Source organism: Nerophis lumbriciformis, linkage group LG11 (genome assembly GCF_033978685.3).
Source record: "Nerophis lumbriciformis linkage group LG11, RoL_Nlum_v2.1, whole genome shotgun sequence".
Lineage (NCBI taxonomy): Eukaryota > Metazoa > Chordata > Actinopteri > Syngnathiformes > Syngnathidae > Nerophis > Nerophis lumbriciformis.
In genome coordinates this window covers 19,216,028-19,230,070 of record NC_084558.2, presented here as the reverse complement: position 1 = coordinate 19,230,070, position 14,043 = coordinate 19,216,028, and the positions used below count along the sequence as shown (strand labels likewise).

The window sequence follows — 14,043 nt, the reverse complement described above, 5'->3', positions numbered from 1 at the left end:
TTCAGTGTGTTTAGCTATGTGGAAATGTAAATGTCAGAAGGAAATGCTTTATGTAAGAGTTAGTATCTTTTAAGCTACAGATCTCACAGATAACTACAACTTTCCACTCTTATTTGGTGGAGCTGGTAATGTTTTAACATATTTAAATGACACTTGTGGATACTGTGATCATCAGAGACATACAAAAAGATCACTATTTTGGTGAATTGCTTGGACTATTTATTGTTAATAACTATGCTGTGAATTATTTTTAATGACTGATTTACATGTAAATGTCTTAAACGTTGTGTTTGGATGTTTAATTCATACATCACTAAATAAAGTATGAACAACAATGATGTGGATTATTTGAATTAATGAGATCGATGCTGTCTTGAAGTCATCTGATCTACTGTAATTCTTGTGGTCTTACTGACTAATGAAACATACACATATATTTTTTTTACTCTGGATTAAATTCCATTGTGCATACAAACAAGGTTTAATGTTGAAATACGGCCGTTTGGAGGTTTTCCCTCCACCAGTTTCTCCTCTGGCTGGGATGTGCTGATGACATGTCACATATTTAGTGTTTTCTTTGACAACATCCTGGCACTTATTCAACGGGTAGGTTTTTATATTATATATTTAAAAATATTGACTTATTTCAGCTTTTGTATCTTTACCTTGTATGTAGTGTATGTTTGTTGTGGTAAACGTTTCCCCGCCATACACATACTGGGTGTTCTTCTTTGCTTGTGAATAATTTAGTAAAGAGTGGTGTGTTGGTTATTTTGAGCCAAATTATTTGAGAAATCAGACCAATTTAGTGCATGGAAAGGTACTGAATGTGTTACATTTGTTTTTATTGTAATTGTTGATCCGAAATCAGAGTAGATAATGTTTGCACTGGGGTAGTGAGCTTTACACCCTCTGAACAAGTTGGTACAACTTAAGTTAAGTCCTTAAATAGAGATTTTGTTGTAGCAAACAGTTGCTTTGATGCAAAAGCATAAGTTTTAGCCGGGAATTTGGATTAATAATAATACATATTTTGCTATGTAGTCCTTCTTTTTAGTCTTGGTAAAACACACACATGTCCATGAAGCGTACATTTTCCCCAGTGCCCACCTTCCACAAAAACAACATGTCCCACAAGGCCACAGCTTTGTGGTGTAAGGCCTTTCTCAAAACACATGAAACCTTAGGGAGAGAGACGGTAACATCACCCTTAACTACTGGGCTGCCAGGTTACGTTTGCAGTGCAGTTGGCTGACAACTTTTGTACCGGACTCTCGGACGCTGACCTGATGTACGTAGATACAGCACTAAATACACAGCGGAAATGCTACGGCAACATCGTTCTTCAGCCAAACTGATGCACATCACCAGTGATTCATCGTTACCAAACAGAGTACAACAAGCCTCAATATTGCTTTTATTCTGTATTGCTCAAATGTGCCTATTAGTTTATTAATACAGATATACAATGTAAGAGGCAAGTAATCATTAGAAATAACTTAACTACTATTTACTTACTGTTTCACTAACTGGTGAGGTTGAAATTACACTGCGAGGTGTGGCATCTTTTGCTGTGCAATGAGACTGCTTCTTCTTCCTGGGCTTATTGCTGAGCAGTGTGGATATCAAGTTGCTAGTTGATGAACACGCTTCAGGAAATTATCTCAATGGGTGTATTGGGTTGTGCAGGACATTATCTGAAGGTGTGTATTGTGTTCTGCTGTCAATGTTTGAAGTAGAGTTTACATTTGCATTACTTTTTGTATGGTGTTAGTTGCGTAATGGTCTGGAGATGCATCAGTGCTGCCAACAGTAGGAAGTTGCAGGCCATTGAGGGAAGCATGAATTCCAACATGTATTGTGACATTCTGAAGCAGAACATTGTCCCTTCTGTTAAGAAAGTGGCCTTTAAGGCAGTTTTCCTAAAAAAAACTGCCTTAAACTAAATGTGATGGTGTTCGTAATGGAGTGGCACAGCATGTCAGCATACCTAACATCGCTACAGTTAACGCAACAGGGAGCATAATGTTGTATTTTGACAGTGGTTTGGATTTGCAACAACAGACGTGAACCAAGAGGCTGCACGTTGCAAATCTTGTTTAAAAAGACCAACAACAAACTTATTCAAGCATCTGTGTGGGGGAAATGCAACTATTTACAAGGCGCCATACTTGCCAACCTTGAGACCTCCGATTTCGGGAGGTAGGTGGTGGGGGGTGGGGGCGGGGGCGTGGTCGGGGGTGGGGCGGGGGGCGTGGTTGGGGGCGTGGTTAAGATATATATATATATATATATATATATAAGAAATACTTGACTTTCAGTGAATTCTAGCTATATATATATATATATATATATATATATATATATATATATATATATATATGTATATATATATGTATATATGTATAAGAAAACGGGAGCTCTAATTTGGGAGTCTGAATTAGGATCAGAAGTTCTTATACAAACATTGCGCACTCACGTCGCCTTTTTGTATTGATTACTGCAGCTGTGCACTGGATTCATTCACAAATACAAACTACAACTCACAAACACTTTAGAGTTAGAGTCAGAATGTGTACTTAAACTTATAAAGATCACATGGATATTATTCAGTGAGTTGATTCACCAAAACTAACCTGTTATACAGGAGGAAAAAGCACACAGGACGTTTCAATTGTTCACAGACTGGTCGCGCTCATCAGAATGACAAGACACTTCCGGTCTGCAGGTGATAGCATTCAATTGGGAAGAAACGCCCTACTGACCAATGTGAATACTGATAAATGTGTAATGACAGCTCCAAAAACGAATTCAAACCACAAAATAAAATAAATAAATCAACACAAAAATGTGACACATTATGGGTGGGTCACATATGCATGTACAGTAGATGGCAGTATTGTCCTGTTTAAAAGTGTCACAACATTGCTGTTTACGGCAGACGAACTGCTTTACGGTAGACGCTGTTGTTGTGTGTTGTCAACACGTCACTCAGGTCCGCATGGAGCTGGAGGGGGCGTGGCCTCCAGCTCCGCCTGAATTTCGGGAGTTTTTCGGGAGAAAATTTGTCCCGGGAGGTTTTCGGGAGAGGCGTTGAATTTCGGGAGTCTCCCGGAAAATCCGGGAGGGTTGGCAAGTATGCAAGGTGCCCAAGACCGTAATAACGAACCAACTCAGCAGCAGCTTATTGTGCTGGTGAAATCGTCTACTCAAATCGGAGTTTTTATTTTTAGGCCATATTTCCCAGATCTACATGTGGGGCAACCTCAGAAGGTTGAGGAGTTGTGATTGGTTGATGGAGGTGTGAAATAAGATTTCTGTCACATGTGCAGCCCTGGTGAGTCTATGTACAAGACACTTACTGCACAAATTCACTGTGATGGTCCTGACTTGTATCGCCAGCTGTATTAACAATCATGGCAATTGGCCAGCATAATGGTGTTGAATTATTTTCAAGTGATAGTAAACCTATAAAGCTATACAAGTTTTATGGTGACTACTCTTGGGGCAGCACGGTGGAGAGGGGTTAGTGCGTCTGCCTCACAATACGAAGATCCTGAGTAGTCTTGGGTTCAATCCCGGGCTCGGGATATTTCTGTGTGGAGTTTGCATGTTCTCCCCGTGACTGCGTGGGTTCCCTCCGGGTACTCCGGCTTCCTCCCACCTCCAAAGACATGCACCTGGGGATAGGTTGATTGGCAACACTAAATGGGCCCTAGTGTGTGAATGTGAGTGTGAATGTTGTCTGTCTATCTGTGTTGGCCCTATGATGAGGTGGCGACTTGTCCAGGGTGTACCCCGCCTTCCGCCCGATTGTAGCTGAGGTAGGCTCCAGCGCCCCCGCGACCCCAAAGGGAATAAGCGGTAGAAAATGGATGGATGGATACTCTTGTGTCAATGTTTATTTGTACCTAAGAAGACACGAAAAAGTTGTTTCTGAAATGTGAGGGATATACTGTGTTATTGAGTCCTTTTAAAGGTTGCTATATAAATTCATATGATAAGTCTGAAACTAACAGATATAAGTAAATTATCTGATATAAAGACGGCACAATAAACACTCATGGATTATATTTGGTGTGTTAGGATCTTTCATAACAATAAAAACGTGGAGAAACTTTTACTTTTTGTCAACCTTTTGGTGTGCACTGTGCAGTGTTGCATTTGTTTTATTATTTTTTCATCTTATGGCTTCATTTCACTTTAATTACTCTTAATCTTTTTTTTTTTTTTCTTTTCTTTTTTTTTTTAAATTAAGTTTTTCTTTCCAATCTGTTTAAATATTCACACTTTTGACATGAAGAACAAACACATACACATTTATAAAAACAGCTACGGTCAAACAAAGACTTCCAGGAGACAGCAAGATATGTCAAGTTTCAGACAGTCCCATATTTAGAAGTAATTTACACAACAGTGGTAGAATGGTTCGGTGTGAGACATACTTGTGTCTTAAGACGATGCTTACAAACGTGAGAGTACGCACTTGCTGATTGATGCAGGAAGCATTGTTTACTTTGATAATTATTGCAAAAGTGTTACTTAGCAGAGTTGTGGCTTCACGCTATCTGCAGAAAGCTTACTTTTACTTTTCTCTGGTCATGTTGATATCTGGTCTTGAAGATCCACCTATCCATCCATTTATGTTCTATACCACTAGTCTTCAGGGTTTGCGGGTATCTTATCCTCGCTGACTTTGGCTTGGCAACAGGCAGGGTACACCCTGGACAAACAATCATTCAGTCTCACGCTGCCCAGGGAAAACATGCAAACCACACAGTGTTCCGTATGAGATTCAAACTCAGATATCCAGACTGTGACACGTCAGCCTCGTGTCATGGAGCCACAGTTCGGCCGGTCTTGGGTTTTCAAACGAGCCAGCTATTTAGAAAGACAACAATTACTGCCCCACATGTGAACAAAGGCTCAATGTCACTTCCTATAAACAAAAGATAGAACCCAATATAATACCGCTCTGTTAAGCTTAGCTGTGAACAAAGCAAAGTTAAAGAACAGCATTGTGTTTCTTTTCTCTATTATTGCCAACTAAAACTCAAAACCATAGTCTTCGAGTGGATTATTGGCACAATCTGCTTCTTTGTCCAAAATGTGATACACTAGTGCAGGGGTAGGGAACCTATGGTTCTAGAGCCAGATGTGGCTCTTTTGATGACTGCATCTGGCTCGCTGATAAATCCTAGCTGACATTGCTTAACACGATAAGTAATTAATAATTCCGCTGGTAATCACAGTGTTAAAAATAACCACGTATCAACCAGACTACAAAGCCATCAGCAAAACCATACAGCACCATAAGTCGCATTAATGGTAAGAAGTATTTTATTTATTATTGGTTACCTTCAGAATAACTGTTATTAAAAAGAAAAAGAGACTTATTATACTGTATTTTTCGGAGTATAAGTCGCTCCGCAGTATAAGTCGCACCGGCCGAAAATGCATAATAAAGAAGGGAAAAAACATATAAGTCGCACTGGAGTATAAGTCGCATTTTTTGACGAAATTTATTTGATAAAACCCAACACCAAGAATAGACATTTGAAAGGCAATTTAAAATTAATAAAGAATAGTGAACAACAGGTTGAATAAGTGTACGTTATATGACGTATAAATAACCAACTGAGAACGTGCCTGGTATGTTAACGTAACATATTATGGTAAGAATCATTCTAATAACTATAACATATAGAACATGCTATACGTTTACCAAACAATCTGTCACTCCTAATCGCTAAATCCCATGAAATGTTATACGTCTAGTCTCTTACGTGAATGAGCTAAATAATTTTATTTGATATTTTACGGTAATGTGTTAATAATTTCACACATAAGTCGTTCCTGAGTATAAGTCGCACCCCCGGCCAAACTATGAAAAAAACTGCGACTTATAGTCCTAAAAATAGGGTGCTCTATAAATGTTGGTCTTACTTAAAAATGCACACATTTAGTTGTATTCAGTGTTAAAGAATATTATATGGCTCTCACGGAAATACGTTTTAAAATATTTGGCTTTCATTGCTCTCTCAGCCAAAAAGGTTCCCGACCCCTGCACTAGTGTGTCTTTGGTGAAATAATAAACCATTGGCAAATGTAATATCACCAGTCATGAGATATTAGGTGAACTGAGCACATTACTGATTAAATCATGAAATAATTCAGGCACCTTCAGATTAAAGCATTACTGCATGCATTATTGCTTCTTGACATTTTTATCAATACTATAGGTGCTACCAAATAAAATATGTAGTTATTAGCTTGAAATACTGTACATCCCTTGACAGACAAAAGTAGAGTCACAGACACAAACACAACCTCCATGTTATTCCTGCTCGCACAGTATGACACAGCCTGATACTCATGTGGGTGTTTGAAGGCGTGGTTACAGTGGTCATGTTTCCCACCTCTCATCTCCATCTGACTGACCTTGTTGTGTAACCATAAATCATAGCATCACCCACCCTTCCTACTTGCACTCAAATACATGACATGATGTTCTACTTATGTAGTGCCAAAGAGAGATACATTGATGAAAAATACCAAATGTAGAACAAATTTAGAACAACATGCATAGATGTGGAGAGAAACTGGAGATTATTCTGCTCTTTTCTTTCTGATGGATGGACTTTGTGAGAGTATGTGTGTGTATTAAATATGCAGCATCAAAGTACAGTGTACTGCCTTTGAACTGTCAGACTTACGCCTTTAATTTATTTATCACAAAAGAAACATTTTGGTTCATTCTCCTTTACCCTTCATCTTGCTGTACTTTTCTCCATATGTGAGTTTTTCTTTTCTTTTTGATTTTATGGTAGTCTTATAATGTTTGATGCTCTGTCATCAATTTCCACAAAACATACATGTATTTCCCAGTGACTTTGTCACTGACTACAGTAACATTGTGTACTCATAATACTGCTGCTACTGGTTTTGTTGTGTCATTGCTGACTAAATGTTATGTGTTTGTGTGCAGGCCTTTAAACCAGTGGTGGGGAAAAGCCTGTTGTCATCAGTAACAGCGGTGGAATTCTTATTAGACCGACAGCTGGACTTTCTGTCTGATCAGTCAGCCTACCAACCATACCAGGTAATTATTAAGAATGCACCAGATACAATATTGTTATACACTTCACAGAGTTCTACAATGGAAATGCAAAAAAACCCAACAACCTACATACTAAACTGGGACTCATTTTGAAACGTAATACTTAAGGATACCAATAAATATCTAAATAGGTTTAAGAGAGACACGTTGTGTTTCAGTATGACTGTCCCACAATGAACAAAATAAGTCAGTGATGTTTAAAGTTTGAGAACTTGAACGTCCCATGCTGAGCCTTGACCTCAACTTTACAGGGGTGTCAAGGTTATTTTCAATGAGGGCCACATCGCAGTTATGGCTGCCTTTGGAGGGCCAATTGTTACAATGAATAATATATGAATATAAATGTATAAGGATTCACCTAGTGACATTAGTACACAATTGCCTATGCATATGATCATTGTATTTTTTTTTTACGTACTTCGTGAAAAAAAAATCCATAGACGAGCAGCTCTTAGTCGGCAGAATTTTATCGTATAATTTATGGTGTTTTTTTTTTTTTTTTTTTTTTTTTTACAGCATATTACTGTAAATGGAAAAGTGGTACCACAGTCTTTTTACGGTAAAACTCCGGCACCTGAATCGCAATAATTTTTTTACCGTAAAAATCTGTTGTCATTTTTACAATAACTTGCTACGAAATCATAAGTCAATCACATATTTATTTTTATTTGAGCTAAAAGTTTGTAATGTAAAAATATAATATTTGTTACATTACATTTGTTACAATATTAACAAACACCATCCATCCAGCCATCTTCTTCCGCTTATCCGAGGTCGGGTCGCGGGGGCAGCAGCCTAAGCAGGGAAGCCCAGACTTCCCTCTCCCCAGCCACTTTGTCCAGCTCTTCCCGGGGGATCCCGAGGCGTTCTCAGGCCAGCCGGGAGACATAGTCTTCCCAACTGTTTATTGTTATTATTATTATTATTATTATTATTACAGATTATAACAACTTTCCAACTTAAATTCACACAAATGTAACTAACAATAGAATATTAACAATAACAACATTATTAGATGAGCTGTAACAGACATTGTTATTAGGCCCCCTTCATCCAGTATTGGTGTTTGCTAGTCCTGAGTTTTTATATTTGTTAAAAAAAAAAAGCATTTCATTTTCAGTTGGTGTAATGGACACATGTCCCAGTACATTTTCACAGTAAGATTTGCCTTATTGTATATTGATGGATTAGCCTTTACACATTTATGTCAAAGTTGGGCGTCTTGTACATATAATATATGATGTTTAGGTGTGCCACTGCTGCGCTACGAGCAAGCTGTTTATAAAAGTGCTTTAGGAATGTTGCTGTGTTTTTGCCCTTGGCATTGACTGGTGCAGTGTAATATCTGCAGTGTATCCCCCTAGTGCCCTGTCCCATTTTATTATAGGACACGAACACACTGTGTAACTAAAAAGCACAATATTATTTTCAACGCCACACAACCCAAACTTAAAATATAATTGAAATGTTACTACCAGTCCAACCTTTGTTTACCAGTTGGTAATGATTGCTATTTTCTCTAAAATGGCCTATTAATGTTGCGTTATGTAGACAATATACAAAATAAACAGCATTTGGAAATTTGGCCAACGATAGAGATTTTAATGTTTCGCAATATCGTGATCATGCATGTTGATAACACATTCTATCTTGTCCCGCAAATTTGACAGCGACAAGCTGCAACGAATGGGCCCTCAACGCAATGTAACGCCTTAGCTCGTGAGCTTAGCTAATGTCCCCTCTACAGTTTGAACCTGCTTCTGAATTGCTGATCTTTGCCTCCATGGTGGCAAATAAAGTTATCACTGGAGGACAAGGAATAGCTAAATATGCTACACACACCATACAAGAAACAATGCTAACCGCTAAGGATGAGGTCTAGAAGGTAAACGGGTATGGGCAGATCAGTATAAATCTATAGTAATAGTGCCAAACTAGTATAAGTATATGGTCAATACTACTCTTTTTCACAAAATCTTGTTTTTTTCTGTTTTGTATTTTTTTTAATTTAATTTTATAACTTGGGGAACAAGCCCTTGTACACAGAAGGGCTTTAAGGGTAAAAATGTAAGGAGTAAGAAATATTAGTTTTTGTTGAGTTAGTTTGCTCTATTTTCTTTATTTTGCCCCATAATGCATGTTATAGAAGGGAATAAGGAAATCATTCATATATTTTATTGATATTTTTACCGCCATATTGCGTTTTTGTCTGATTGTAATTCGTCAAAATTGTTATTGTTCTATGATATTGAACATTTGAAGTATCGGTATTAATATGGCCAATTCTCACCCCTGAAACTTGTCAGTATTGGATTGACACCCACATTTGTAACCGGTTTTAAAATAGTTCTATTTTCATTTATAAGCCAAATAATATACTGTTTTGTGATATACAGTATAGCGTTACTGCAAAAGTCTGCAATACATATCACGGTTATACATTTTAAGTCCCTCCCTAATTGTCCGTAACCTAATTTGGATTCTTGATCTATGATGTTTTAACATTGTTTTTGAGTCTCCCAATCAAAATTATGAACCTCCCCCCAAATTCCCCACATCAGCAGTGACCGCAGGAACATGAAATTGTGGAAGGTGGGAGGCTCACTCTCTTCCTGTCACAACACACACACACACACACACACACACACACACACACACACACACACACACACACACACACACACACACACACACACACAAACTTAAGCAGCAGGCGAGGTTGGCCCACTTAACAGTGACTTCATTGTACAGTTTATGCCAAACAGATTGTAGCCCCCTCCCTCGTCTTCCTCCCTCCAGTCTTCCTGACCAACTGGAAAAACAGAGAAGGGAGTAGCCACAGTTTCATTGCTGTGTGTGTGTGTGTGTGTGTGTGTGTGTGTGTGTGTGTGTGTGTGTGTGTGTGTGTGTGTGTGTGTGTGTGTGTGTGTGTGTGTGTGTGTGTGTGTGTGTGTGTGTGTGTGTATGTGCGTGCGTGTGTCTGACAGAGCGAGTGAGTGTGAGTAGGACTGTTTTCACAGCTCTGGTGGGTTCAAAGGTCTCTAGTAGAATAGGCAGCACTGTGTGGGGATGGGTGATTTAGCAATGGACGAATGTGAGTGCTTGCGAGCGTGTACATGGTGCGAGCAAATGGACAGGAGGTAGAAAATACAAACTCTTACTGCTGACTCAACATTATAACCAACCACACACACACACACACACACACACACACACACACACACACACACACACACACACACACACACACACACACACACACACACACACACACTCTAGGCTCTGCGTCTCCACTATATCTTTTTTTCCACCCTCTGTTTCAAACAGCTGTTTTCAATCAGTTACTACACTACCAGCAACAATGTTAGCAATAAAAGTCTGTCTCGCGTTTAACATCTAAACACATTTCAATATAACAATATAACTGGTTTCCTCAAATAAAACCAATAAGGTACAGTCTAAGAGTCCCCACACCTGCACACAACTTTTATCCATTAAACTCTTTCTGGAAATGCGCGGCACATGCCTTCCTCATATTCCTTCTACACACCTACTTTCAACCAATGCAAAGCAATGATTAAAGGAATATGCATGTAAGTAAGCTTGTTGATCAAAAACAAATGGAAGCATAATCAATTGCGCTGATCATATGCAAATCATTGCATTCTAATGTTGGAGTGTTAAAAGGTAAACATGATATGCAGTAGATTATCACTAATGGCGAACGACCGTGAATAACGGACATACGTAAAATACATATTCTTAATATGCTAAACTTAAATATGCTATGGGCTATTGTGTGTAGAATTTTGATGACAAAAATGAATATATTCCATTTTGGAACAAGGCTTTAACAAAATAAAATGCGGAAAAGTGATGCACCGTGAATGCTTTTTGGATGCATTGTATTGACCGTATCAAACGAGAACTTGGAGTACTTCTGTCAATGTAGTTTTTCTGGCGCTATTAAAGCACCAGTAGAGTTGCAAAACAAGTGGCCTCTATATTGAAGCTATTATCATCCATCCATCCATTTTCTACCGCTTATTCCCTTCGGGGTTGCGGGGGGCGCTGGAGCCTATCTCAGCGACAATCGGGGGGAAGGCGGGGTACACCCTGGACAAGTCGCCACCTCATCACAGGGCCAACACAGATAGACAGACAACATTCACACTCACATTCACACACTAGGGCCAATTTAGTGTTGCCAATCAACCTATCCCCAGGTGCATGTCTTTGGAGGTGGGAGGATATATCTGATTTATGACACCAAAAGACTTCCAAAGTTTTCAAATAAATAGATATGATCCAAATAGTATCAATCTCACGGAGATTCTCGAGCCATTTTGAGAGATGATGAGGAAGCCAGACACGTCATCGCGTGACGTAGAGTTAGGGACCACAGATTCCTTCCCCATCAAAAACAATGCAAATCTTGCAAACTTTGTGAGAGCAAAGGACAATTACTTTGGGCAAAATTATGATTCAGAACCTTATATTGTTGATCCTAAATATAAGGAGGTTGAGCTACAAGATTTAGAAGCTCTGCTAAACAAATCCAGCTTTAGTGAAACACTATAGCATCATGTAGCAGTATTGCTAAGTGCTAAACAAGAAATAGAAACTACAAACATAATAAAATGTTATCTTACTGTACAATGTCTGCTCTTACTTCGATGACGACTGAAAGGACGTCCATATCGTCCCGTTTAGATGAACAATTAATCATGATGCACATAAAGTATTAACAAGGAAGTCTTCCTGCAGACACTGTCTTCGGTTGTGTGTGTTTGTCTCCATCTCCGGGTATGAACTGAATGTTACAGGTGAACAACTTCTAGTGTCCAGGCTAAATCCTCTTATTATCCAGATGAGAGGCATGATTTATAATCTAAAATAACTTTGACGAGCCGAGATGCATTTGATGAAGGAGCAGCAGGACATCGCTGCCGGCTCACAGTAAAGGCAGCAGAGGGCTACTTAGCTGTCTGTATCATTGCGCCGCTAAGAAATAGTTGGTTTGCGTTAGCGCTTATAATAACAACATCACATTTGGTTAATATTCATGTCATGAATCCTCTCCTCCCTTCACTGGCTCCCAGTGAAGCGCAGAGTGAAAATTAAGATAGTCACGTATGTCTTCAAAGCGCTCAATGGTCTCGCCCCAGCTTACATTAAAGATCTCCTGGACCAACCCACCAGCTCCAGGCTTGGTCGTTGCCTTAGATCGGACAACCAGATGACCCTGAAGGTCCCACGGTCAAACCTAGTGACAAAGGGAGACCGTGCTTTCTCAGTGATGGCACCTAGGCTATGGAATAAGCTCCCTCTGAATATTAAGTCCGCCACCACTCTGGAATCTTTTAGAGCACAGCTTAAAACTCACCTCTTTACAGCAGATGACTTTTGATTTATGTGTTCATTGTGAGTCTTAAATGTTTAGTTTAGATTCCTTTGTGTGTCTCAGTCTCTGTTTCTGTTTTTTTTTTGTTTTTTTTGTTTCTCCACTCGGGCTGCGCCCCGGGCTGATGTAACAGTTGGTTGGGGAGCGCATAATAAATGAAAATAACATAACATAACATAACATGATATGTTTAAAGAATATTGTTGGCGGATTTTGTAGGCAATATAGAGAGCCCCAATTGACTACATTGTTAGCGGACTTTTCTGTATTTATTTACGATTTAGAATGCAAAAAAATCCAACATGTGTTCATGTCTTATTTAGAGATTGTGAATTATAGACAGCACATCTGTCTAATTTTAGCGTATTTCCAGTATGACTGATCTGATAATATGGTCAGAGTGCAGAAGCGTTCCCATTGTGACGTCAATCTCCGGAAATAGTCGAAGGTATTCGGAGTGGAATATTCAAAATGGCTGACTAAATTTGTGCCATTTTGTGATGTTAAACTGTGTTTTTCACATACATTGTGCATTGTAAATACGATTGGACATGGTTTAATGGATACAATGAAACACAATTAAGCAGACACAGTCAACTTGTTTTTCCACTCTACTGCTACTTTAAATGGACTGGTCTGAGAAGTAAACTACATCTCTCATGATCTCTTGTACAGTGCGGGCGAGTAGAGCGTAGAACCTCCTGCGAAGTTTAAATCAGAGGTATGGACATATTTTCGTTTTACGCTGAACGCAAAAACAACAGTGGAATTGCATGACGTTTGAGTCTCTCGTCGGTCCGACGAATGAATAGACAAGCAGTTATTTCCTTTTGGTGTAACTCCTCATGTGGGAGCGCGGACATGCAAAAAAAAAACACTGCACACCGCAACATCTACAATGTGGAATAAGAATAACAAGCCACTTGATGAACCGTCACCTGGAAAATATCCTTGATATGAAACCAAGAAACCAGTTTGTGAGCTATTTACATTTTTTAATGGTTAAATTGTCAGTTAACCTCCTGCGAGTTAAGCAAAGTAAATTCCTCAGAGTAATAATTGATGAAAAATGTAATTGGAAAGCACATATAAAATACATTTATTTGAAATGATCAAGAAGCAACGCAGTGCTGGCAAAAAAAAGCACAAGAGCTCAATGGAAAATCCCTCCAGCAACTATAGTATTTACTCATTTATCGTTACTTAAGTTATTGTGCAGAAGTTTTGGGAAATAACTATAAAACCAACACACATCCCTTAACAATTTTACACAAACGGGCAGTTGGAATTATCCATAATGTCGGGTTCAGGGAGCACACAAATAGCTTATTTTTAAGGGCAAAACTGTTAAAAAATTCCTGATTTAGTAGAATATTTGACAGGGCTTATCATGTTTAAAGCAAGAAGTTATCAATTGCCTGCAAATATTCAAAGTTTATTCATAGAAAGAGATGTGAGGTATAACCTCAGAAGAATGGCAAAATATAAACACGCTCTAGCACTTACCACAAAGAAAAGT

The 14,043-nt window shown here is 38.7% G+C and overlaps 1 protein-coding gene across 3 annotated transcripts in view; it reads left to right on the top strand.

Moving 5' to 3' along the window:
• Window positions 1–14,043, top strand: part of jmjd1cb (jumonji domain containing 1Cb) — a 212,389-nt gene that overhangs the window by 147,603 nt on the left and 50,743 nt on the right. For all 3 annotated transcript variants that reach the window (XM_061967130.1, XM_061967129.1, XM_061967131.2), the window contains one exon: window positions 6,989–7,102. In XM_061967130.1, the coding sequence (XP_061823114.1) occupies window positions 6,989–7,102 (114 nt within the window). The remainder of the gene's footprint in view (window positions 1–6,988; window positions 7,103–14,043) is intronic.